Source organism: Hippopotamus amphibius, chromosome 16 (assembly GCF_030028045.1).
Source record: "Hippopotamus amphibius kiboko isolate mHipAmp2 chromosome 16, mHipAmp2.hap2, whole genome shotgun sequence".
NCBI classification, from domain to species: domain Eukaryota; kingdom Metazoa; phylum Chordata; class Mammalia; order Artiodactyla; family Hippopotamidae; genus Hippopotamus; species Hippopotamus amphibius.
This window is the reverse complement of record NC_080201.1, coordinates 57,979,068-58,005,864: the sequence shown is the minus strand read 5'-3', so window position 1 is coordinate 58,005,864 and position 26,797 is coordinate 57,979,068. Positions and strand designations below refer to the sequence as shown.

Here is a 26,797-nt window from a genome sequence, read left to right as displayed (position 1 = left end):
GAGGTTTTTTAATTCTAGCGTCCCCATTGGAAGAGCGCACCATTGGCTCCGCCTAATGGGGGTGGACTAGAAACACCTCCGGAGTCGTTGCCTGTGGAGACGTCTAACCACTTGGTACAAGAAGCCGGGGAGGGAGCGTCCTTTTTTTGTCAACGTCGACCCTTGGAACTTACCCCTCTTTTGCTCGGAAAGACGCGCATCCTTAGGAATTGTTCAGAGGGAGAGAGAGGATAGTAATAGCAAAGGTAATATTTTTACGAATTTTTACTAATATTTATTAATGTATGACTATTTATAGAACGCTTGTGGTAGCCCACGCCCCCAGCTCCGCGCTTTACTTTCCCCATCCCTAATTTCTCACCACAAACCTTCGAATGAGGTTCTTTTGCGCTCTATTTACAGAGGCAGAAACAGACCCAGAGAACCATGTTCTTTTTTTTTGAGGTCTCACAGCTAGGAACACGAAAGACCTGCACGTTGGCTGTTTCCAGAGAAATCAGGCGGTACGTACTGCTTCTTAAGAGCCCTGGAGCCATGGCCCTGATGGGTTGCAAACCTCTCCTTGTCACTTCTTGGCTGTATTGCTTTGCACAAGGGGTTCCTCTCTCTGAGTGTCAATTTTCTATTCTGGAAAATGGTGATTTTAATAGCATCTACCATAATAGGGTCCCACTGTACAGCACAGGGAACTGTATTAAATATCCTAGGATAAACCATAACCGAAAAGAAGACGAAAAGAATGTATATATGTGTATAACTGAGTCACTTTGCTGTATGGCAGAAATTAACACATTGTAAATCAACTACACTTCAATTAAAAAAGTAGCATCTATCTATATAGAGTTAAGAGGATTAACTGAGCTCTGTGGTTTATTATGTAAAACATAGCAAAGTATTATTGTCTAAGTCAATTGGCAAAATGTCAGTCAACTTCACAACAGCAAATTAGTCAATTACCCTTGTAGACACTTAATCAAGATTTGAGTTTCACACAGGGAATCACACAAACTGCTGAGTAAAAATATTAATGGATTGCACCAAGGACACAATATCACTACTGTGAAGAAAAGGAAAAAAGGCATTAAAAAAAATGGATACTTCTGGGTATTTATCCTAGCAAGGTCAAAACTTAACATTCACACAAAAACCTGTACACAAATGTTCATAGCAGCTTTATCTGTAATAGTTCAAACCTGAAACAGCCCAAATGTCCTTTAACTGACCAGATAGGCAAACTGATATATAGATACAATGAGATGGAGTGAACAACTACAGGAGCAACAACTTGGATGGATCTCAAAGGCATTTTCCTGAGTGAGGAAAGTCCATCTCCAAAGGTTGAATACTGTACGATTCCATTTATTTAAGATTCTCAAAGTGACAGCATTATAGTGCTGGAGAACAGACCAGTGAGAACAACCAGGCATTAGGGTTTGGGGATGGTGTGATAAAGGGGTAACATGAGAGAATTTCTTTGTGGGGATGGAATAGTTCTGTATCCTGATTGTGACGGTGGATATGAGAATCTTTGCATTTGATAAAATTTCATAGGACTCCACACATAGAACAAAGTTCTTTTTTTTTATAAATTTATTTATTTAATTTATTTTTTGGCTGCGTTGGGTCTTTGTTGCTGCTCACGGGCTTTCTCTAGTTGCAGAGAGCGGGGGCTACTCTTCATTGCAGTGCGTGGGCTTCTCATTGTGGTGGCTTCTCTTGATGTGGAGCACAGGCTCTAGGCATGCAGGCTTCAGTAGTTGTGGCACACAGGCTCAGTAGTTGTGGCTCGTGGGCTTAGTTGCTCCTCAGCATGTGGAATCTTCCCAGACCAGGAATCAAACCCATGTTCCCTGCATTGGCAGGTGGATTCTTAACCACTGAGCCACCAGGGAAGTCCCAGAAAAAATTTCAAGCGTGTATAAATCCAAGTAAAAATTTTCAGGTGCTGAAATCTGAATCAGGTCTGTACCTGATTGAATAATGTATCAATATCAATATCCATAATGTATCAATATCAATATCCATAATGTATCAATATCAATATCCATAATGTATCAATATCAACTCCTGGTTTCCAGGATGTATTATGGTTACCTAGGATATCATTATGGTGTGTAGGGGGAAGCTGGGTGTAAGGTACAAAGGAACTCTCTCTACTATTTTTGCAACTTCTTAAATTAGTTCAAAATAAAAAGTCATAATTAAAATTTGTTGGCAGTGAGTTCGGGTACCCAGAAGAATCATTTGCAGTATCAAGTAAAGTAGAAAATATGCAATATTTCGTGGTCCAGCGATTTCTATCCTGGGTAGAAGATATATATCCTTGTGAAGCTCTCAAACCTGTTCCAGAAAAGACATGTGTTCGAGTATTTATTGCAGCATTGGGTGTGATCACTCAGAATTGGGATTAGCCATCAGTAGAAAAATGGATGAATAAACTGTGGCAAATCTTAACATAACAAGGAAAATGGATGGGGACTAATTCCACATTGTTGACATGGAATCTTGAAAACTTCAACTTTGGTTAAAAAAAAAAACACCAAGTGACATCACAGGGATATATTCTTTCGTATGAACTTTAGAAGCATGTATCAGAGTACTGTGCATTGTTCATAGGTATATTCCTATTTAATAAAGAATTGGAGACATTTATGGGAGTGAAAACCCCAACTTTACGAGTGTGGTTTCCTCTGAAGTCAGAAGGAGAGTAACGTGGTTGGGGAAGGGCTATAGGGAGCTTCAACGTCTACCTGTGACATTCTGTGTCATTAGAAAAGAAATCTGAGGCATTATGGCTATTTAATAGGTTAAGGCTTGATGCTGCATCTGGGCAGTATATCCAAGGGTGTCTGTGATTTTTCTCTAGACTTTTCTCTGTGTTTTTATTTGCCTGGGAATCTACTCTGCAAAGCTCTCATGTGGGGTATCCTGCCTGCCTCTGTTCTAAAGCCTTCCTGAATATTTCTCATATAATCCTCACAACAGCCTTCTGAAGTAGGTCCTGTTATTCGCCCCATTTTACAGATGAGGAAACTGAGGCACAGGGTGGTCAGGAACTTTGCCAGAAGTCACACATCTAGCCAATGTGAGCCCTCAGATTGAAGCACAACCAGTGTAGCCCCAGAGTCCATGCGCTGAACTGTGTCCACTGTGTCTGATTTAACTCAATTAAATAAGGAAAACCACTGACCCAGGACGGGAATCCTCTGCCCAGAAGATCAGGCACCTTCCATGCCAGGGGGCAGATCACAGGGGTTAAGCACATGACAGCAATCGTGGAACCTGAAGTGAGGACCAGGAGATTAACAGGGGGCATAGAAGGGAAGTGGAATTTAGAGGCAGAGGGCCAGTGAATACACAGGAGCTCATTCTCTGGATGTCTTTTGGCAACAGCTGCTTGACTGGGACTTGGGTAGCCACACTGTGGGACTGTACTCTAAGAAAGACCCCCACTGCCTAGCCCTCTTGCTCTCTTTAAGAGACAAGCAAAAGGATGATGTTGGAAATGTGGCAAAATCCATTCTGAACTTGGGTACCAAATTATGTGAGTCTGGATGCCTGCATTTTCTGGGAATTGTTGGCGACACCATTCAGAGACCTTTGAGGAAAATTGAAATCATAGGGAGAGGGGAAGGCCCTTTCCCTGGCAGCTCATAGCCAGGAATTCCAGAAAGAGCTTCCAGAGCCATTCAATAGACAGTCCTCCCCACAGAGCACAAATATTTACTGAGCATCTAATCTGTGTCAGGTCCTTGGGATACATCTGAGATGAGACAGATGCTTTCTCTGTCCTCATGGAGCTGTCAATCAGCCATGGGGGGATGGGGGTGGAGGGGAGGGTGGCATTGGTAGTGTGGGGAACAGCAGCAGAGGGAACAGCATGAGCAAGGGCTCTGAGGTGGGAAAGAATGCTGTATGTTCTAAGAACTGAAAAAAGGCCAGCGTGGCTGAAGAAAAAAGATGGCGGACGAGTGTGATGGAAGATGGGGCTGGGGAAACTGCCAGGGGAGAAGCCATGACGGGCTTGGAGAGGACCCTGCAGGAATGGCAGGGGGGTGGGTGGTCCTCTAATTTGGACAGCTGCTGGTTGTGGCACTGGCCATTGGCATGACTCACATATTCATTCAGCAAACATTTCTACTCTTGTCTGGGCCATGTGCTGGGCAATGCTGGGGACCCAGAGGTGAACCTCACTCCACTCCCTGCTCCCCTCTGGTGGAGGAAAGAGACACGGTCTGTAATGATGCCCCCATCCCAGAGACTTCCCTGGTGGCCCAGTGGGTAGGACTCAGCACTCCCTATGCAAGGGGCCTGGGTTTGATCCCTGGTTGGGGAGCTCCAGAGTGGTTGGTTTGCATGGGAAAGGTGCCGTCACGAGTGGGTGAGTGGTTTACTATCTCTAGCAACTAGCTGAATCTGAGAGGGGCAGTCCCTCCAGGGTCTGCAAGCCCCCAGAGGTCAAAACATCAGAATTACATGGTTACTACAAGGGGGGACAGAGACCCAGAATATGGGGTGAAGGCAGAGTTGGAATCCCTGACTCTCCATTTCATCTCTTCTCTGAGACTCCCAAGTCCTCTCTCCACCTACTCTGAGTCTGTTTACAGCAGGGGTTCCCGACCCCTGGGCCACAGACTGATATATAGGGCTGCACAGCAGGAGGTGAGCAGCAGGTGAGTTAGTAAATCTTCATCTGCCACTCCATCACTTGCGTTACCACCTGAACATCCCCCCGCCCCTGTGGAAACATTGTCTTCCACAAAAACTGGTTCCTGGTGCCAAAAAGGTTGAGGAACGACTGCTTTACAGCACACAAGCTACAGCTCCTGTGCGACAGAACACTCCAAAGACAGTAATCATTTTAAAACCTTTGCGCACAGAGATCAAAAAGGAAGTCATTTTCAGATTAAACATGAAGGGCCAAAATAAGACGAGGATGAAAGTCAGACAGGAGGCAGGGATGGGGGCTGTTGCTCTAGGGAAGAGGTGACTCTGTTCTTGACCATGAACGCAGGGCGCTCTGTTGTATGGGGCGATGAACTTGATGTGAACCCGTCCCACTGCTCTTTTTTGGAATTTGGAGTTTATTGGCGGAGACAGGGAGTAACCAAGTGGACACACCTCCAGATAAAGAATTACAAAATGTAAAAAGCATCCTGAGTGACTAGAATGGATTTCTAGACATGAGAGTCAGGGACAGGCTCCCAGAGACCCTAGTTGTATAGTCATGTCCATTTAATAGCAATAACAGTTATTACTTGCTAACCTTAAATTTCAGGCCAGAAGCTACGCCACTCATGGATACTGATTGTCAGATCCTTCAAAGAATGATGGGAAGCGACTACCATTTTATGCCCATTTTCCAGATTGGGTCACTGAGGCCCAGCTCCCAGTTTTCCAAGAGAAGCAGAGAGAGACTGGGGCTGATGTTTGTGAAGGTCACTGGTGTTGAGGTTCAGCAGGGGAGAACGGTGGGTGTGGCATATGTATCTTCCCAGGAAACTTCATTGGACATTCCAGGGTCTCAGAATATGTATTGCTAATGAGCCTACCAGATTTTTATCATTGGGGCCTCCTTCACATTTCTTCTTCTCTGTGGATGCTAGACTTGTCTCATGCCTAGTGACATGCTGGTAAACAGGCTCCGGGGCGGGGGAGGAAGCTCTGATTTGTAGTCTCTGCCAATTTCCTTTGTCAGCTGTTAGTGCAGACAGGTGTGACAACCAGAGCAGCTGCAGCCACTTTGGGACAAGAGGAGTGCAGCCCCCACACCTGCCACAGCAAGACTAGGAGATGGGAGAACCTGGTTCCCTGAAGGCTTTGGAGTCAACCTACCTTGGGACTTCTTGTTTGGGGCAATAATATGCTTTTCTTTATTGTTTAACCCTAGGTTTGGGTTTTTTGTCCTTGTGGCTGAAGGGATCCTACTGAAGGTGTGTGTGTATGTGTGTAGGCAGCAGACCCATCAGGAGACGACAAGGATACCACGGCAGAGCCTCTCAGAAATAATGCTTGAATTGATTCTTAAAGAATGAGGAGGACTTTGGCAGGTGAAGCGCAGATGGGGTTTCAGAAAGAACAGGATTTACAAAGAAACAGAGAGAGGCATGGATTTGTTCTAGAAAGTCTATTTGGATGGAACCAGAGCACAGAGCAGGACAGGGAGCCATGTGAGATAAGGCCAGAAAGACTGAGGGGTTGGAACCTGATCCTGGGGTGGGGTCAGCTCTGTGACCCTTCTGGGGCTGTGTGAGGAAGGGGCTGGGACCAAGACATCAGGGGGGAGGCTGAGTTGGCTGGAAGCCAGGGGTCAGGAGAGTCAGGCCTCCTGGTCTCAGAGTTGATCAGCTGTGCTGAGGACTCTTCTGGCTCTCACACCCAGCTGTGGAGGAGACACTGTTTTTGAGGCATCGCTAGTGCCACAAAAGGTAGAGAAAGGTCTTGAGGGACCACCCAAGCCCCATAAACCAAGCCCCATAAGCCCAAGAAACTGGGCCTAGAGCAGCAGGCAGGATTCCAGCAGCTGTAGGGATGCGGGATGCCGGAGTGGCCATGACCTGGGCAATGAGGCCAAACCAACTAGAAAGGCAGGCATGGAGCAGACCCTCTCGGGAGGGAGGGGGCTTCCCTAAGTTAGGCTGAGCCAGTGAGCCCTCGACTGGACAGGAGAAGGCAGGTCCCTTGGAGGGGGACAGAAAGAAGGGACCACAGACTGGAAAGGCTATGGAAGCTGAGGCAGCAGATACAGGGCCTGGGCAGCAATATGGAAAGTGCCGTCTTGTCCCCCCACCCCACCCAGGAGGCCACAGGTGTTGCCAGGCCCCCGGAGGAGGTTGACTGTGACACTTCCTCCCCCTTCCATCAGCCTCCTTAGGAACCCAGAGTACTGGGGTCCAGGAAGGATCACACATGCTGTGAATCCGGCTGGGGCAGCCTGGGGGTCTGCTCTGGAGCTTTCTTTTCTGAAGCATCCGCATCCTTCTGGTCACCGGCTGGAGCTGGGACAGGTGCATCACCTGGAACCAGAGGGAGAACACGGCAGCGCTAGACGCTGCAGCCCCTCTTCCCGCAGACCCAGGAGTCCGGGCCCCCAGCTCCCTCCCTGCCCCCTGGGCCCAGGGGCATGCACCTGTGTCCGGGTGGAACTTGAGCTGTCCCTCGGGGCCGGGGGCGGGGTTGTTGTGGACTTGCTGCTGCTGTTTCCTCTGTTCCATCTGCAGAACAGCCTGCGGGGGGTGGGGGAGATCACAGAGGCAACAGGGTATAATGGTGAATCTCCATGACAACCTGCTAAGTGGGGATGGACCAGCCCCTTCTTGATGAGCCTCAGTTTTTCTCTCTCATTGAGAGTTGGGCTTAATACTAGTTAAAGATCCAGTTCTCCCTCCCGTCATGGCTTGGGTCACACCTTGGGACAAGGAAGCCTCCTCCTCCCTCTTTGGCCTTTCCTCCCTCTCCTGCTTACAACCTCACTGCCCTTATCCAACATGGCAGCCGCAGAGCAGCCAGGGATGGGGACCATGTCTGCCCTACCTCAACATGGTGGCTGCTACCCAAAGATTTACTGGTGATTAACATAGTGGCTGTAACCTTCCGCGCTTCAGGACACACTAGGACAAGGGCCACCGGGGACTCAGAGGATGGGCCCACTTCCCTGGCCAGTCACCTGCTGCAGCTCTCTCTTCTGGGCCTCCAGGCGGCCCTGGGAGCGCCCCAGAGCCTCGGTTTCCTGACTGAGGCGCTGGGCCTTGGCATTGAGCTCTGCCTCCCGGGCGGCCAGCTCCTCCTCGAAACGCCTCAGCTCTTCCTCCGTGTAGGCAGGGTGCATCTCCACTGTCTGCCGGGGTGAGGACAGGGGCCATCAGCAGGGTGGCCCTAGCCTTGGCCTTGCTAATGGAGGAGGTTCAGGGAAGGCTGGGAGGCCTGGGCTATGCGTGTGGTGGCGAGACCTGAGTGACAGGTGGCAAGGGGGAGAAAGACCCAGAGTGGAGGGGAGAACAGGGACCCAGAGAGCAGGAGACAAGACCCGGTGGGGGGGGGTGGGGGGGGGGGTGGACAGAGACTAAGAGAGAAAGAGAAGTGGCCAGAGACCCTGAAAGCAGGGTTAGGTCTGGGAGAGAGAGACACTCACGACCCAGAGTATCGCCCGTGTCCTCACCTCCCAGCCCTCCCCGGTGTCCCCAAACTCCTTCCTCTGTGTGGATGCCAGGAACTCCTCCAGGGTCACGAGGCGGTCCTGGTTGGTGTCCACCTGGGGAGCCAGGTGAGGGTAAGTAACCGCTGGACTTCCCTCCACCCCCACCCCCACCCCCACCGTCGCCCACGGCCCGGGTCCCTCCTCTCACATTCTTCATCACGTGCTCCCGCATGCGCAGCCGCTCTTCCTCCATCTCCCGCATGTCATCTTCCTCATTCTTTGGGTCATACACCTTCTCCAGCTGCAGGATCAAGCAAAAGACAGGATGTACTGAGAGGTCCAGGGCAAGCTCCTTCCCAGGCTACCCCATCGCCTCACATACACAGACAACTTCAACTCCCATCAGTCCTTGGGACGCCATGCTACCCCTGGCAGCCTCTTTTTGCCCCAGGGGCTGCTGGGAGTTGTAGTTTCCCCCCTGAACTCACATCCTGAGGGCCTGAGGGGACCACTAGGATCCCGAGGGGCCACATGGCTGATCTGGGCATCCTCTGTGCCCATGGCTTCCGAGACGCTCACCTCCTTAGTGAAGAGGGCCTCTAGCTCCTGCTCATCCAGGACACCATCACTGTTGATATCTGAGGAAGAGACAACAAGGTATCTTGGGGGACTGAGGATGGAGTGGGTCAAATCCCTAAGTAACCTGCTGGAGAAGGAATTTTGGGCTGATGCAAGGTCTGTTCTCAGAGAACAGGTAACAACAGTAGGGTGGTGGTGCCCCATAGGCCCATTGCTAGAACAGCCCTTTCCCTACCAGGGTCCTGAGAATGCAGTAGATGAAGGTCAGGCTCCACTGGGGCCATTCTTTGGCCCACTGTCATGCAGATGACTTGATCTCTAGCTCCCAGTGATCTGGGCACAGGATCAGCCCCTTTGCCCAGGAGCTGGTGGTATCAGAGGTGCCTCCCAGAGAACCAGCCCAGGGCCGACTCCGATTGCCAGGGGAGCCTCTTCCTGCCCATCAGGCTCCTCGGCCACGTGTGCCTTGCTCACTGCTCTACCTCCTCTGCTCACTCAGACCAGCACCCACACTGGCCCACAGAGGCAGCCAGGAACCCTGACCTTGCACATCCAATTGTCAGTCTTTAGCCTGCACCGTCCTTGACTTTCTGCCTTTGGCTCCCCGAATATCATCCTCTCCTCTCCAGCTGCCCTTATTTTCCTTCGCTGGCCCTGTCATCTTTCTGACCTCTATAGGTTGGTGCACCCCAGGGGTTAAGGTCTTCTTCCCTATCAGATATTCAGATCTGTCCAATATGGTTGCCACTAGCCACTTGGGCTATTTAAATTTACATTGATTAATATTAAATAAGATTAAAATTTCAGTGGGTCAGTCCGACTTGCTACACGGTGAGCACTCAATGGCCACATGTGGCTGGAGGCCACCACAGTGGGCAGCATGGAACATTTGCCATCATTATAAAGAGAGCTGGACTGGCCAAGCCTTCCTTAGATGGGTTCCTCCACATCTAATGCCAACCACAAGCTGCCTCCACACCAGCATACCCAACCGCCTACTCTCCACCTCCACGTAAATGTCTAACAGACACCTCTAACTTGACATGAAAAGACCCGGTTCCCAATCTTCCCTGCCAGACATGCTCGCTCTTCCTTCTCCATCCATCCAGTTGCTCAGGCCAAATATCGCAGAGTCAACCCTTGACTCTCTCGTTCCATTACAATCCCCATCCAGTCCATCTGCAAGTCCTACCAGCTTGACCTTCAAGATGAATCCAGAATCCGATGACTCTTCCCTTCTTCCAAGGTCCAGCTATCAGAATCTCTCACCTCCTAACTAGGTTCCTGGCTTTGGCCCTTGGCCCCTACAGCCTGCCCTCAATATAGCACCCAGATGGATCCTGTCAACCCTTAAGGCACATGCGATCAGTTTCTCTGCTCAAAATCCTTTTGTGCTATCCCACAGAATAAAATCCAAATTCCTTACCCTGGCTGTAGGGCTGCTGTTACCTCCCCAACAGTCTCTCTTATTCTTCTTCTTTTTTTTTTTTTTTTGCTGCACAACACGGCTTATGGGATCTGAGTTTCTCAACCACAGATAGAACCCACGCCCTTGGCAGTGAAAGTGCAGAGTACTAACCACTAGACCACCATGTAATTCCCTTTCTTATTTTTCACTTCAAGCATTCTGCTTCAGTGACCTTGGAAACCCACCAAGTTCATTCTCCCCTGCGTGAGCTTGCTATGTCTCCCATCTAGACAAATATTTGCAAGGCTCAACCCCTCACTTCACCGAGGTCTTGGTTCAAATGTCATCTCTCTTGAGCGGTGCTGTCCAATCCAGCAGCCGCTAGCCACGTGGGGCAAATGAAATTTAAATGAATAACAATCAGATACAATGAAAAATTAATTTCCTTGACATTATGCTAAGTGAAATAAGGCAGTCACAAAAAAAGACAAATACTGTACGGTTCCACTTACATGCGGTAGCTAGAAGAGTCAAATTCATAGAGAGAAGAGAATAGAAGTTACCAGGGGCTGGGAGGGGGGTCATGGGGAGTTGATGATTAATAGAGTTTCAGTTTTGCAAGGATGAAAAGACTGCTGCACAATGATGTGAGTGTGCTTAACACTACTGAAATCTACACTTAAAAATGGCTAAGATGGTAGATTTTATGTCAAGTGTATTTTACCACAATTATACATTTTTTAAAATTTAACTAGTCAAAGAAAAAAATCCAGTTTCTTAGTTGTAAAACCCACATTTCAAGGGCTTAATTAATAGCCATACAGGGGCTTCCTAGGTGGCGCAGTGGTTAAGAATCTGCCTGCCAATGCAGGGGACATGGGTTCGATCCCTGCTCCAGGAAGATCCCACATGCCGCGGAGCAGCTAAGCCCGTGCGTCACAACTACTGAGCCTGTGCTTTAGAGCCCGTGAGCCATAACTACTGAAGCCCATGCGCCTACAGCCTGTGCTCTGCAACAAGAGAAGCCACAGCAACGAACAGCCTGTGCACCACAACAAAGAGTAGCCCCCGCTCACTGCAACTAAAGAAAGCCCATGTGAGCAACGAAGACCCAACACACCCAATAAAATTAATTAATTAAATAAATTTATTTTAAAAATAGCCATACAGGAACTAATAAAGACCTACTGTATAGCACAGGGAACTCTACTCAATACTCTGTAATGACCTATATGGGAAAAGAATCTAAAAAAGAGTGGATATATGTATACGTATAACTGATTTATTTTGCTGTACAGCAGAAACTAACACAACATTGTAAATCAACTATACTCCAATAAAAATTAATTAAAAAAAAAAGATCAGGACTTCCTAGGTGGCGCAGTGGTTAAGAATCCACCTGCCAATGCAGGGGACACGGGTTCAAGCCCTGCTCTGGGAGGATTCCATATGCCGCAGAGCAACTAAGCCCGTGCCCCACAACTATTGAGCCTGTGCTCTAGAGCCTGTGAGCCACAACTATTGAGCCTGTGTGCCGCAACTATTGAAGCCCATGCACCTAGAGCCCGTGCTCCACAACAAGAGAAGCCACCGCAGTGAGGAGCCCATGCACCACAATGAAGAGTAGCCCCCGCTCGCAGCAACTAGAGAAAGCCCATGTGCAGCAACAAAGACCCAACACAGCCAATACATAAATAAAATAAATAAATAAATTTATAAAAAAAAAAAGAGCAAATGATGCTGGGTTAATAAACTGCCTCATTCCTTTAAAAAAGGAAAAAAGAAAAAAAGGGACTTCCCTGGTAGTCCAGTGGTTAAGACTCTGCGCTTCCAATGCAGGGGGCGTGGGTTCAATCCCTGGTCAGGGAACTAAGACCCCACATGCTGTACAGTAGAGCCATGTGGGGCTGGTGGCTGCTATATTGGACAACAGAGATGCAGAACATTTCCATCAGCATAGAAAGTTCTATCAGGCAATGCTGGTCTAGCAAGACCTTTCCAGACCAGGCTATCTAAAATCATCGCTCTAGACCCTTAATCCCGCTGTCCTCATTTCCGTGGTACATGTGACTGCCAGGTCATCTCCAATAGGACCTACTTCACTGATTCCAAGATGTACTTTTTTTCTCCCCATATTTTATCATCCATAAAATTAGGAGGCATCTTATCATCGATGGTGTGTCAGTTTAATGGGCAGTTTATGTAAAATTCAAGTGTATCTTACACTCCACGGTCACTTAGATTCACTGCAATACGGAATTATCTGTTTGCCTAATCACGGGCTCTGTGACGCCGGGGGACTTTCTTTTGTTCACAGCTATATCCACAGGGTCTCTGTGAAGCTTGGTCCTTAGGGCTCACTTAGTAAACATTTGCTGAATGAGTGAATCAGACCCTGCGAAGCTCTGGTGACAGGCTATAGCATTTGGGTCGGGGTCCTGGGCACACCTGAGGGGCTTAGCAAGAAGTGATATCGGGGAATTCCCTGGTTGCCCAGTGGTGAGGACTCCGCACTTTCATTGCGGCGGCCCCGGTTCAATCCTGGATTGGGGAACTAAGATCCGGCAAGCCGTGCAGTGCAGCAAAGAAAAAAAAAAAGAAAGGAAAAATGTAGTGACATCAGGACATAAGACCCAGATTGAGAGCCAAACGCCTGGTGGTTGGAGATTGGAATTAGAGGCTGGACACAGAGGTGATGTTTCCAGACAGGAAGAGAATGGAGGGGAGTATGCCCCTGAATCAGCATGGAGAGGGACTACTCAAGTCCCTGGAGGCCTGGTTACTAGGCAGCCGCGCCTCCTTAGTGATAGGGCTCCCAGAAGGGACCAGGGCTTCTGGGCTGCTGTCGGGGTTGGGGGCAGCCAGGCCTAGCCAAGCCTGGTTTGCTCAGTTAGGGATACCAGTCAGTCCTTAGAACCCAGAGGTCTGGTGTATCCTAGAAAAAAAGGACCAGGTCTTCCATGGAAGCTCCTACCCCAACAACAGGGAGGGACAGGGCCTTCTAGACCACCTGGGGAGAGGGGCTCAGACCTCTTTGGCCTGCCTAAGCCCCGTGAGACAGGGAGATCCCTTCTTAGCATTCAGGCCCCAGGAAGGTCAGAGCCTCAGTGGTAGCCTGGGTCTTGGGACTCCCTCTCCACCTTACCATGCAGTATGAAGAAGGTCTTGGGGTTAAACCTGTTGGGGTCCAATCCATCCAGTTCCTCCCACACCTCCTTCAACTGGGCTTGGCTGCCCTGTGGAAGGGAGAGCCAGGGGCTCATGAGCAAGAAGTCTGGGTCCCACAGGATAAAGCTAGAGAACCCTTTACCCCCATCCCTCAAATGTCATTCCCCTCAAGCAAGAAAACTACAACTCCCAGCAGCCCCTGGAGGGAGCCAGGTACATTAAAAGGGGCTTTTGGTCTCAAGATCTGCTGAGAGTTGTAGTTTTTCAGCTACTTTCTTGTGGAGCTTGGGAAGTTGGACACGGGTGGACCGTGGGCATGCATGGGGGTCCTTACAGGCACGTTGACTTTGGGGTGTTCTCGGTGCCGGCGCTGTTGCTCTTCCAGCTTCCTCTCCGCCTCCTTTCGTTGCTCCTCTCCCAGGGACTCCAGATAACGGCGTCTCTCATGTTCCTTGAGCATCTCGTAGCGTTTGAACTCTTCATGATGGGCTGCATCGTACTGGGCTAGGTCCCGGGTGGCCTGGGGAGAGGCAGACGGTCACTCTCATCTCACCTCTATGCCCAGCCCAGCCCCTAATTCCAACCTCCAAATGCCAGGCCTCTGGCTCTGAATCTGGCCCAACCTCCACAAGTGCTGGGTCTCATGTCCTGATGTCACTTCTTGCCCCATAAAACACAACCTCCCCTCTTGCTCAAAAAAGATGAGGGTGGTTACACCATAGCAACTTTACCTCACCTCTTTCAAGTCCTCCACAATCTCAAGATCTTGGAGGAATAAATAATAAGGAATAGCACAAGAGGTGACTTAATAGGGAAAGCAGTACAGCTAGGGGGTAAACAACACGAGGTCTCTAATTATTCTGCCCAGAGTTCAAATCCAGGCTCTGCCATGTGAACAAATCCCACTGGCTGTGTGACCTTGGGCAAGTTACTCGTTCTCTCTGTGCTCCAGCTTCTGCCTCTGGAAGATGGAGATAACAATACTATACTGGGTTGTATAGGGTCCCCCATCCCCAAGAATTCATGTGCACCCAGAACCTCAGAATGTGACTTTACTTGGAAATAGGATCTTTGTAGATGTAATTAGTTAAGATGAGGTCCTCCTAGATTGGGGTGGGCCCTAATTCTAATGACTGGTGTCTTTATAAGAAGGCTACAGAGAAGATACAGAGAGACACGGGGAGAATGTCGTGTGATGGTGGAGGCAGAGATTGGAGCGATGTGTCTACGAGCCAAGGGATACTGGTAGCTCACAGAAGCTGGAAGAGGCAAGGAGCAGATGCCGCTAAGGAAACCTTGGTTTTGGCCCAGTGATACCGATTTTGGACGTCTGGACTCCAGAACTGTTGTTTTTAAGCCACTGAGTCTGTGGTACTTTGTTATAATTTTTGGCAGCAATGGAAAACGAATACAGCTGTTGTGTGGGGAACAGACGGAGGTTCTCAACCTGGGGCGACTACAGCCTCCAGGGGACAGCTGTCAATGTTTGACAATATTGTTGGTGTCACAACTGGGTAAGGTCTACCGGCATCTAGTGGGTAGAGGCCAGGGGTGCTGCAAAACATCACACCATTCACAAACAGCCCCACAGCAAAGAATTATCCAGTCGCAAATGCCAAGAGTGCCCAGTTGAGAAACCCTGATGGCGAGCTTGGAAGACAGACGCAAAAAGCCCATCTCCCAAGACAGGAGGGATTGAGATCAGAATGACAGAGCAGCTGGAGGAAAGCGAACAGTTTCTGGATTGTTCTGGAAATAAGCGGTAGAACCATCTCTCAGAGACAGTGGTCAGGCATGGACTCAGTCAAATGGCTGCTGTTGTCTTTATGGCCACTAGATGGCACTCCAATCAGCCAGAAAAGTAGGCTGAGGCTCAGGGCAGGCTGAGGGGTGGGTTCTGTCCTGGGGGTGCTGGGGAGCCACAGAAGGGCTGTAAGCAGGGGAGAGGCAGAGGCAGCCCTGAGCATCCCCTGGCACTCCCCAGCCCCGAACTTGGCCTTCCCCACGATGCAAGGTTGTAGATCCTACTTCTCACATCAGGACTGTATTATTATTTATCGTGGCTTAACACACTCATCATCTTACAGCGTGGAGGCCAGGGCCTGAAATCACTCTTAATGGGCTGCGATTAGAGTGTTGGCAGAAATGTGCTCCCTCCGCAGACTCTAGGAGAGAATCCTCTTCTTTGCCTTTTCCAGTTTCTAGAGCTGCATCCGTGCCTGTGGCCCCTTCACCAGTCTTCAAAGCCAGCAGCAGAGCCATCTTTGGTCATCACACTGCTGCCCTCTACTGTAGTCAGATCTCCCTTTGCCACCCTCTTTTTTTCCGTAATTTCTCTTTCTGATCTTTCATCATTGGTGTATAGAAAAGCAAGAGATTTCTGTGTGTTAATTTTGTATCCTGCAAATTTACCAAATTCATTGATTAGCTCAAGTAGTTTTCTGGTGGCATCTTTAGGATTTTCTATGTATAGTATCATGTCATCTGCCAACAGTGACAGTTCTACTTCTTCTTTTCCAATTTGGATTCCCTTTATTTCTTTTTCTTCTCTGATTGCTGTGGCAAGGACTTCCAAAACTATGTTGAATAGTAGTGGCGAGAGTGGACATCCTTGTCTTGTTCCTGATCTTGGAGTGCCACCCTTTTTTTAAATTAAATTTAATTAATTTATTTTTGGTCACACTGCACGGCCTGCGAGATCTCAGTTCCCCAGCCAGGGATTGAACCCAGGTAACAGCAGTGAAAGCTCAGAATCCTAACCACTAGGCCACCAGGGAAATCCCTGCCTTCCTCTTACAAGGACCCTTGTGATGACACTTAGGACCCACTCAGATAACTGAGGCTCATCCCCCCATTTCAAGATCCTCGGCTTAATGACATCTGCAAAATCCCTTTTGCTACATCAGGTCACACAGCCAGAGGTTCTGCAGACAGGATGTGACATCTTTCAAGGGGCCATTGTTCTGCCTACAACAAGGACGCAGAGGGGATTCCTTCCCCCAGTCATATGGGAGGGACAAAGCCGAGAAGGGATTGGAATCCAGGCATGAGTGGAGCCAACCACACAGCCCCGCCCCCACAATACCCCCCTTTCCTATAGAGAATCTGGGGAAGGTTTTTAGGCACCACCAGCCCTCTGCAGCCACTGGCCTCAGAGAACACCAGGCAGGGGCAAGCAGCCCATATCCCAGGCTCCGCTCCCTTCTCTCCCTCGGCAAAGCTTCCCTCAGGCCTCTGCCTCCAGGTCCCCCTCAACCTACTGTCTGGATCAGCAGCTCCAGGTCCCGGGCCTCGAATGTGTGTTGATTCTGAGGGTCCAGGTGTTCAAACTGCTTCAGGAGGTTCAGGTGATCCAACTGTACATCTGGATGAGAGGGAAGATAGGGGGCGGGAATGAATATCTTATGGAACGTTCTTTCTTTCAAAATTCCTATCCTGTGGGAATTCCCTGGTGGGCCAGTGGTTAGGACTCGGAGCATCCACTGCTGGGGGCCCGGGTTCAGTTCCTGGTTGGGGAACTAAGATCCCGCAAGCCGCGGGGTGAAAAAAAACAAAACAGAAAAACCAAAACCAAAACTTCCCTATCTTGGGTCAGACATGTTCTAAAGGAGGGCACATAGGGCATGGGAGAAGCCCACAGGATGGCTTGAATAAGTCTGGAGCAATTTGGGAGGGCTTCCTGGAGAAGGCGGTGCCACTCACATCTGTTGCTGAAAATAATAACCAGGATATTAACCAACATGTATCAAACATGTACTATATGCCAGGTCCTGCTCTAAACACATTCAATATGTTAATGCATTTACTGTTCACAAAAATCTCACATAGGTTCTGTGATTAGCCCATTTTATGGATATGAAAACTGAGGCCCAGAGAGGGGAAGTGATGTCTAGGTCACCATCTAGGAAGAGGCAGAGTGAGGATTAATTGGGCTCCAGAGCACATGACACTCAACCTCTCTTACGGGTTGAACTGCATGTCCCCAATTTCACATGGGGGTTGAAGTGCTAACCCCCAGTCTCAGAATGTGACCTTATTTGGAGAGAGGGTCTTTACAGAGGTGATCAAGTTAAAATGAGGTCATGAGGGTTGGCCCTAATCCCATATGCCAGAAGTCCTTATAAAAAGGGAAAATTTGGACACAGAGACACACATGGAGGGAAACGATGTGAACAGACATCGAGGTGGGGAATGGCCACCTCTGAATCAAAGAGAAAGACCCAGAACAGAGTCCCTCGCTCAAAGGAACCAACCCTGCTGACACCTTGATTTTGGACTTCTGGCCTCCAGAACTGAGCCAGTGTTTGTTGTTTAAGCCACCCAGTCTGTGGTACTTTGTTACAGGAACCCTAGCAGAGTAACGCAGCCTCCTTGTATGAGAGTTTCCAGGCAGAGAGGGAGAGAGCAAGACACACTCATTGCCCACTCATTCACTGGACACACACCTCTCAAGGCCTCCTGGGGGGGTCCCATGTGAATTAGACCTGGGGCTGGGCCTCCAGTGGCTCCTGGACTGGTGGGGGTGAAAGGCACACACACAGGCGGCTGGAATCCAGGTGACTCGGGCTGCGGTGGCAGCAGCTCTGGGCCTCAGTGAGCCCAGAGGAGGGACAGGCACCCAGGAGACAGGCACAGATCAAGTCTCATGATTCGTTCTTCATGCCACAGATATGTGTTGAGCCCTACTCTGGGGCTGACCCTGTGCCTGGCACCGTGCAGACAGCAGGAACCAGACGGTGGCAGCATCCATCCCCTGGAGCACCCGGTTGAGATGGAGAACAGGTGAATAAATACACAACCACAAAGGACTCAAACAAATGGAGGATCCTTCATGCAGGACGGTCAGGGCAGGACTAGGGAGGTGGCATCTGGGCTGAGACCAAAGCTCAGTCAGCCATGCCAAGCGCCCCAAGAAAGAATGTCACAGGCAAAAGTCCCAAGGTGAGAAAGATGTGTTGCCCTCCGGCACATACTAAAAACGCTGATGCCAAAGGGTTGGGTGAGAGGCCACACACACGAAGGGAGGGGCTGGGACGGGCATGGCAGGGCTCGGCTGGGCCTCCAAGTAGCAAGGACTTGGACTTGATCCTGAGGGCACTGGGGAGCCATGGCCGGTTCTGAGCAGAGGAGGGACGAGATTTGACCTGGGTGCTGTGATAGGCTGAATAAAGCCCCTCCCTCAAGGTGTCCACATCTGAAACCCTGGGACCTGTGAATATGTGATCTCATGGGGAAAAGGGACTTTGCAGATGTGATCAAATTAGGGATCTTGGGATGGGGAGCTGATCTTGGATTAACTGGGGAAGGGGCTCAATGTAATCCTTCTGAGAGGGAGGCAGCAGGAGATCTGACTACAGAAGAATACCACGTGATGGCTGGAGAAAAGCGCTAAGCTGCTCACTTTAAAGAGGCTCTCAGCCAAGGAGTGCAGCTCTAGAAGCTGGAAAAGGCAAGGAAACAGATTCCCCCCATAGCACCTCCAGAGCTAACAGAGCCCTGCAGACACTTTGATTTTGGCCCATGAAACTGATTTCGGATTTCTGATCTCCAAATAAATGTGTCTTAAGCCACTACATTGGTGCTGATTTGTTATAGCGGTCACAGGAAACAAATCCAGGTATCAACAGGATTCTGCTAACACCAGCTGCTCTATGGGAAATAGAACAAATAGCGGGAAAAGCAAGGGCAGAGGCAGGGAGCCCAGGGAGGAGATGACTGCGCTGATCCAAGAGGGACCCAGTGGCAGCAATGGACGTGGAGAGAAGTGGTCAGATTCTGGAGACTCCTGAGTTGTTGAAGGGATAAAAGTTGAAGTATCAATACATAGCTTAGTGCATGAGGTATAATAAGCAGCCAACTGATGGGAGAGATTTTTTCTCATTCATGGCAAGCAAACATCCAGTTTACCAGAGATCAAGTCAGACTTTGAAACCATAGTAATTAAAACATCAAGACAGAGAAGGCATGGATGCTTATGCAGAAAGAGGCCAGGGACTATGCCCATCTGGTCACCTTAGAGCCCCAGCTCCCCACTCAGTGTCTGGCACAGATCAGGACTCAAGACATATTGGATCAATGGGTAAAAGGCATCAGATAGGAATGAAAACAGAGCTCAGCTCTCTTATTGACCCTCAACACCATCCACCAATGTTCAGGGTCCCCATCTGTAACATGGGAGCCTCAAGGGGTGTCAGGAGATGAAAGAAGAAGCTGGAGGTAAGTCTCAATAAAGTGGGCTGGTTCTCACACTTAGTGATGGGTCAAAAGGTGCCCCAGCAGTACTGGAATATCCCACAAAGCTACAATGAAAAAACAGCATGGTCCATTGTAGCCAATAAATGTAAACAACCCATATCCATCAATGGATGAACGAACAAAACAGATATGGTAGATCCAGACAAGGGAATATTACTTGGCCCTGAAAAGTAATGAAGCAGTGATACACGCTATAGTGCGGATGAACCTTGAAAATATTATGCTAGAAGAAGCCAGACACAAAAGACCACTTATTGTGTGATTCCATTTATGTGAAATGTCCACGATAGGCAAATTTATAGAGACAGCAAGTAGGTTGCCAGGGGTGGGGTGGGGGAATAGAGGGGTGATATCTACATGGTCCAGTGATTCTTTTGGGGGTGATAAAAATGTTCTAAAATTGACTTTGATGGTGGTTACACATACCTGTGAATATACTAAAAATCACTGTACTGTACACTTTAAATGGGTAAATTGTTTGGTATACGAATCATATCTCAATAAAGCCATTTAAAAGAAATAGCATGGTCCAGATGCATGCTCTGACAAACTATATCCAGGAATGTTAGAAATAAGATGGGATCCTGGAATTTAAATCCACTCAAATCTCTCTCTGCCAGGGTCTTCCTAGGTGGCGCAGTGGTTAAGAATCCGCCTGCCAATGCAGGGGACCCAGGTTTGATCCCTGCTCCAGAAAGATCCCACATGCCGCGGAGCAACTAAGCCTGAGTGCCACAACTATTGAGCCTGTGAGCCACAACTACTGAGCCCATGTGTTGCAACTACTGAAGCCCACGCACCTAGAGCCCATGCTCTACAAGAGAAGCCACGGCAATGAGGAGCCCGCGCACCACAACAAAGAGTAACCCCCACTCACTGCAACTAAAATAAAGCCCGCACACAGCAAAAAAGACTCAACACAACCAATAAAATAAATAAATTTATTAAAAAAAAAAACCTCTCTCTTCCAGGCATATTTTTCTTTTCTTTTCTTTCTTTTTCTTTTTTAAATAATTAGACTATAAAATATAGCCTCACATATAAAGGCCAGGAAATTAGAATCATTCTAGCAGGGGAGAGAGAGAATAACTAAGTAAGGAAAAATACAGTGTAACCTGCTGAACTTCCTGACCTTGATCACTGTACTACAGTATTGTAGGAGAACATTTTTGTTCTTAAGAAAATCACACTGGGCCTTCCCTGATGGTGCAGTGGTTAAGAATCTGCCTGCCAATGCAGAGGACATGGGTTCAAGCCCTGGTCTGGGAAGATCCCACATGCCACGGAGCAACTAAGCCTGTGCGCCACAACTGCCACAACAGCCACAACTACTGAGCCTGTGCTCTAGAGCCCTCCAGCCACAACTACTGAGCCCATGTGCCACAACTACTAAGCCCGCACACCTAGAGCCTGTGCTCTGCAACAAGAGAAGCCACCACAATGAGAAGCCTGTGCACCGCAAGGAAGAGTATCCCCCGCTCACCGCAACTAGAGAAAGCCCGCTCGCAGCAACAAAGACCCAACACAGCCAGAAATAAATAAGTAAATGTATTAAAAAAAAAACCACACTGAAATATTATGTCTTATTTGGGCATAAAGGAATATGGTATGTGCAAGGAACTCACAAATGGGAATGACAGTTAAATGGAGCAAATGCTAACGACTGCAGAATCTGGGCTAAGGGTATTCGGGAGTTTTTGGTAGTATTCTTGCAACTTTTCCGTATGTTTGAAGTAACATCAAAATTTTAAATGACCCTGATTTGTTAAAATGAAAATTAAAAACAAACCAAAAACCACCCAAGCAGCTAACAACAGAGTAATGTTAATAGTAGACTGTGCTAGGAAAAAAAGTCGATCCATCTTCCACGCAGATTTTACAGCGGTGGATAGAATGAGGTCCGGGTTGGCCCCACCTGCCCAAATCACCTTGAGGCCCGCAAGGGATGCGGCTCCGCCCACCCCGCCGGCTCCGCCCACCCCACCAGCCTGCTCACTGGGCTCCTGCTGGGCGTCCATCTTGGCCTTGAGCAGCATCCGTAGCCTAGACACCTCCTGCCGCTTGAGCTCGTCCAGTTTGGTGCGGACATGGTGGCTGACGAAGTCCAGCTCCCGGCTCAGCTTCCCGCTCTGCCCGGGAGAGACGGGACACCGATCAGGCTGCCCTCTCTGGAGCCTTCTACAAGCTTTCTGCTGCCTCCTGGTGGGGTTCTCCAGAGCCCCCAAGACAAGATTCCAGCCCCTCAGCCTAGCATTGGAGGCCCTTCTCATCTCCCGTCACTCATCAAATCACACTCATGGCTCGTGGCTGTTTCCCACCTCTGGGCTTTTGCACACGCTGGTCCCTCTGCCTGGGATTCTCCCCCGCGCAGCTGCTCTTCAAGCCTAACCAGATCGTCACTGTCCTTCAAAACTCAAAGCATACTGCACAGCACAGGGAACGCTATTCAATATCCTGTGACGAGCCATAATGGAAAAGAATATGAAAAGGAATATATATATGTGTAACTGAGTCACTGTGCTGTGCAGAAGAAATTAACACAACATTGTAAATAGACTATATCTCAATAAAATTAAAACAAACAAAAAAAGCTCAAAGCATTGTTTAGAGAACTTGGGGTGGATCCCCCAGGTGGGATGTTCCAGTATGCACCTGAACGGGGAGGAGGGTATGTGTGGGGCGGGGAAGAGGAGCAGGGGCAGGCAGTGCTGTCTCCTCATGCAGAGAGAGAGAGAGAGAGAGAGTGTGTGTGTGTATGCGAGAGAGAGAGAGAGAGAGAGAGAGAGAGAGAGAGAGAGAGAGCGAGAGAGCATCTTGAGGGAAACTGCTTGGGGGATGGGGTGGGATGTGGGCTCTGGGCTCAGTCCAGGGATTGAGACCCAGGCCGGCAGGAAGGACAAACACTGCTACCAGGGCCTCAGTGTCTGCCTCTCTGTAAAATGGGGAGAATCACAGCTCCTCTAGAGGCCTAACATGGTAGTTAGAGGTGATGTGAGTGATGACAGCATCGCCCATGTTTTGAATTCTTCCTGTGTAGAGAGCACTACGCCAAGAACTCGCAGAACCAGCCCTCACACGGCTCTTCCTGAGGACGGCCACTGTGCACATCCATGCCTTTTACACGTCTTACCTTGGACAGTCCCCATTTTACAGATGGGGAAACTGAGGCACAGTGAAGGGAGGCTACACAGCTGGTAGAGCTGAGACTGGGAGCCTGTGCCATTTGCACCCATGCATTCTAACCATACCCTAACCCTAACCCTGCACCCACACATTCTGTCTTCCCCAGATCCCTTCCCGGCTGTGTGACCCCGAGAAGTGACTTCTCCCCAGTCTCAGTTTTGTGGTGGCTGGAAGGTTCCCCTTTAGGGAACTCCATCCTTTCCTGAACTCTGCCCTGTGAGCACGCATCCCCTCCCAGCACACTTGCACCCAGCCGCACCTTGATGTCCTCAGCGTTGGCGGCCTGCAGCTTTTCCCGGAAGTGCCCATCAGTCTCCAGCACGTTGATGACCTCCTGGAGGTACCGGTGGTAGTACAGGCCTGTGTCCTGAGGCAACAAAGGATGAACATAGTAGCCCCAGCCCTGGTCCCTGTCTGGTTCTTCCCTGTAGGTAGGACCCAGAGACCATCCCCCAACCCTGAGCAGGAGGCCTGCCCCATGGGAAAAAGGCTCTAGAGGCAGCAGACCCCAGTCGCTCTGTCACCCCAGGCAAGTTGCCTGATCCTTCAGGCCACAGGTCTCACCTCTTCGCAGGTCTGTCTGCAGTGGAGATGCAATGGAAGTCACGTGGGTAAATGCCTAACCCAACACTGCCCACAGAGTGGACACACTGGGGTTTGTTGGCAAACAGTGAAATATACATTCATTCATTCATTCAACAAGCAGGCACCGAATCCCTACCGTGTCCCAGGCACTGTTCTAGGGGACACAGCAAGTGAACAAGACAGGCAAAAATCCCTGCGCTCCTGGTCCTAGCTCTATCACGCATAAGTGGCTAGCACTTCCCTCTTCCTGGACCTCACTCTTCCATTTGTAAAATAGGCAATAAATTCCCTACCTCTCAGAGTGGTGGTGAATAGTAAATGAGATAAAAAGCCTGGCACCATGGTAAGGCTTTAGAAGATACTCAATCTACTGTAGCTATCATTACAGATGTTGAGGAACACACTGTAGGTGATAAATGGGAGCAGATCACCCAGCTACCGCACTGTGGGTGTACTAGTTTCCTGTTGCTGCTATAACAAAGTATCACAAAGTAAGTGGCTTCGAGCAATTAAAAATGTACTCTCTTAGGGAATTCCCTGGCAGACCAGTGGTTAGGATTCCATGCTCTCACTGCCAAGGGACTGGCTTCAATCCCTGGTCGGGGAACTAAGATCTCACAAGCTGAGGGGCCAAAAAAAAAAAAAAAAGAAAAAAAAGAAAAAGAATTTTCTTAGAGTTCTGGAGGTCAGAAGTTCCAAATGGGTCGGCAGGGCTGAGCTTCTTTTGGACACTTTAGGGGACAATCTGCTTCCTTGCCTTTTCCAACTTCTAGAGGCTGCCTGCACTCCTTGGCTCGCGGCCTTGCATCACTCTGGCCTCTGTTTATATCATCACATCGCCTCTGACTCTAACCTTCTTGCCTCGCCCTTACAGGGAACCCTTGTGATTACATTGGGCCCACCTGGATAAGACAGGATAATTTCTCCACCTACCTCAATCACACCCGCAAACACTCTTTTGCCGTATAGTCACAGGTTGTGGGAACTAGAACATGGACATCTTCAGGGGCCATCATTCAGCCAAAGACAGCGGGCTGGAATCCCAAATCTGCCAATTACTAGCTATGTGACCTTGTTAGGACTGCTAGGATGCCTAATTAAATTTAAATTCCAGATAAAACAACGAATAACTTGCAGTAGAAGGACACTGCATGGAGTGCACTTATACTAATAATTATTCATGTGTATCTGAAATTCAGTTTTAACTGCGTGTCCTTTATTTGCTAAGTCTGGCAACCTTAGTCCTTGGGCAAGTTACTTAACCTCTCTGTGCCTCAGTTTCCTCAGTTGTAAGGTAAGGTTAATGACTACCCACCTCACAGGGACTGCTGTGAGGATTAGAGAAGTTAATATCTTTAAATATTTAACTCGGCACTTAGTAAGAGCTGTCAATGTTATTATGATAGTTGTTACTGATGTTTATAACACTCTATCAGCCTCCGAATAAAGAAAGTCTCCACTGTGGCCCACAAGGCCCTGTGTCATCTGCCCCTGTTCCTTCTCTGACCTCAACTCTCCCTTGTTCACTCTGTTTCAGCCACACTGGCCTCCTGTAAGTCCTTCTACTCACTCTGCCCTCCTCCATCACGCAGCCTTTGTTCAGGTTGTTTCTTCTGCCTGGAAATATTCTTCCCCACACTTCAGATCTCAGCTCAAATGACCTTTCCTTCCTCCCTGACCACCGTCCCTGGGGACCATTCTCAGAGGGCTCCGCTGTTTGTCTTCCCAGCGAGCTCAGCTGGTCTGTGAGGGCAGGGGGCTTGCTCTAGCACTGTGCCTGGCTCATAGAAGATGCTCAAGAAATGTTTAGAATGAATGAAGGGAAAGGAGACCCAAGCCTTCTGTGTCTGCAAAGATTTCACGGAGCAAAGTCCTCACTTGCTGGGTGGGGATCTGCCACACAGGAGCATGGAATGATCTGTTCCAGAAACAGTGACCTGTCCATTCCTAGTGGGAGCTGTAGGATTCAGGCCACAAATCAGGGCATTAGCCTTGAGGACTTTTTTTAAAGTTCCAAATTCCCTAAGACCAAAGGTTTCACAGTGTTTGATAAACACACGTTGGAATAAACGAGCATTTTCCATGCCCCTACCATAATTTAAACTACAACTCCCATGAGCTCCATGATATGAGAACACCCCAGTTAGTGAACACCACCTGCTCAAGGCGCTACTGGGAAATGTAGTTCTTCTTCTTCTTTTTTTTTTTTTCCAGTTTCCTTCTTGAGGGGAGGGAGTCTTAAAAGAGCAGAGAGGTTTAGGTGTGTGTTGGGGGGGGGGGGGGTGTGATGCCGATTTTTCATCTAAAATCTGACCTGATTCCCCATACCTCAAAGTCAGGGACTTAGAAATCTGACACACACACACATACCCGCTCCACCCCCCCGCAAGTTTTTCACCACGTCAAAGCCCTGGGGCTGTAAAGAATGGCACGGAAACTCCAAGCCGCATCCCTAGCCACCCAGGGGCCACGGGGGCGCGGGAACTGTAGTGCCACTGCAAACACCTGGCTGGCGAGCAGGGCAGGGCCACTCACGGGGCTCTCGGTCGCGGGATTCTCCTCCTTGGGCGCCCCCCGCTCCAGGGGCACGGCCAGAATAGCGCGCAGCAGCAGCAGAGGTGGCAGGAGGAGGAGGGCTGCACGGGGCCCAGAGGGAGGCATGGCGGCCTAGTCTGTGGGGAGACGAGAGGTGGAATAAGTCTGTTCCAAGCCTCCTCCTCTTCCCTGGACTCAGGAGTCCGGACTCGCAGCGCTACTCCCCGCCCCCTTCCAAGAATCAAGACTCAAAGCGTCTCGTTTCCCGGGAGCCAGGATTCCGAGCCTCCAGCCTTTCCTTCCTCAGACCCAGGAGTCCTGGCTTCCAGCACCCTCTTCGTTTAGACTCAGGAAACCGGGAGCTCGACCCCCTTTTTCCCCAGACCCAAAGGTCCAGGGCCCCAGCCTCCCCTTTCCCCAGGATCTATAGGTACTGGTGTCCTCCTCCGAGACTCAGTTTTCCAGCCTTCTGTTTCCCGCCTTCCTCCCCAGGACCCAAGAGTCTAGGACCCTCCAGCCCCTTACCTCTCCTTCACCCAGAGGGCGTTTTCCGGGACTAGGACCTCCGGTGCGTTCTTGGTGATTTCCCCCCTACACCACGCCCACTTTCCCGCAGAGGACCAGCTCTCAGCAGCCTGATTGGTCCACGCTGGCTCCAGGTTCCTCGGCCCCTGTCTAGCGGCTCCGCCCCTTGTCGAAGTCGCTGGCCTTTTCTCGAAAGCCTAGCCTCCTTTCTTGGAAGCCCTTCCTTTTGACGCCACATTTCCTGCTTTTTAGGGGAAAGAACGGAGACTTTCAAAGAGAACTACAACTCCCTCTTGGGTCGGGGGGAAAATGAGTCAACTTCCGCGGGCATCTTTGCCTCTTCGCCTCATGGGAGTTGTAGTTTTTCCATTTATTGTCTCGCCTAGAAGTGGCTGTAAATTACAGATCGGTAGTAGTTGGCA

At 49.5% G+C, this 26,797-nt stretch overlaps 1 protein-coding gene and 1 long non-coding RNA gene across 3 annotated transcripts; one reads left to right on the top strand and one right to left on the bottom strand.

Annotated features, from left to right (window-relative positions):
* The first annotated feature begins 92 nt into the window (after positions 1-92).
* LOC130838566 (uncharacterized) lies at positions 93-21,410 on the top strand. Its single transcript, XR_009049693.1, has 4 exons — positions 93-245; positions 403-503; positions 17,961-18,074; positions 20,168-21,410. It is a non-coding gene; the product is annotated as an uncharacterized LOC130838566 (long non-coding RNA).
* NUCB1 (nucleobindin 1) lies at positions 6,113-26,531 on the bottom strand. 2 transcript variants are annotated; one of them, XM_057711851.1, is made up of 13 exons: positions 26,376-26,531; positions 25,821-25,987; positions 22,990-23,097; positions 21,544-21,676; positions 16,553-16,656; positions 13,627-13,812; positions 13,270-13,360; positions 8,717-8,775; positions 8,346-8,438; positions 8,159-8,251; positions 7,667-7,837; positions 7,130-7,226; positions 6,113-7,016 (listed from the first exon to the last, which is right to left on the bottom strand). In XM_057711851.1, exons 2-13 carry the CDS (start codon positions 25,974-25,976, stop codon positions 6,904-6,906), a joined length of 1,404 nt encoding a protein of 467 aa, XP_057567834.1. In that variant the 5' UTR covers positions 25,977-25,987; positions 26,376-26,531; the 3' UTR covers positions 6,113-6,903. The 2 variants fall into 2 exon arrangements, with proteins under 2 accessions (XP_057567834.1, XP_057567835.1); XM_057711852.1 differs by having other exon boundaries at positions 25,851-25,987.
* Positions 26,532-26,797: the final 266 nt, after the last annotated feature.

Bases quoted from the DNA above. Each gene is read 5' to 3' on its own strand.
- NUCB1 (XM_057711851.1), bottom strand. From the start codon at position 25,976: ATGCCTCCCTCTGGGCCCCGTGCAGCCCTCCTCCTCCTGCCACCTCTG. The intron at 8,252-8,345 runs GTGAGAGGAGGG...CTGGCTCCCCAG, and splicing joins GGGAGCACGTGATGAAGAAT to GTGGACACCAACCAGGACCG. The intron at 7,227-7,666 runs GTGACTGGCCAG...CACCCCCCGCAG, and splicing joins AGAAGAGAGAGCTGCAGCAG to GCTGTTCTGCAGATGGAACA.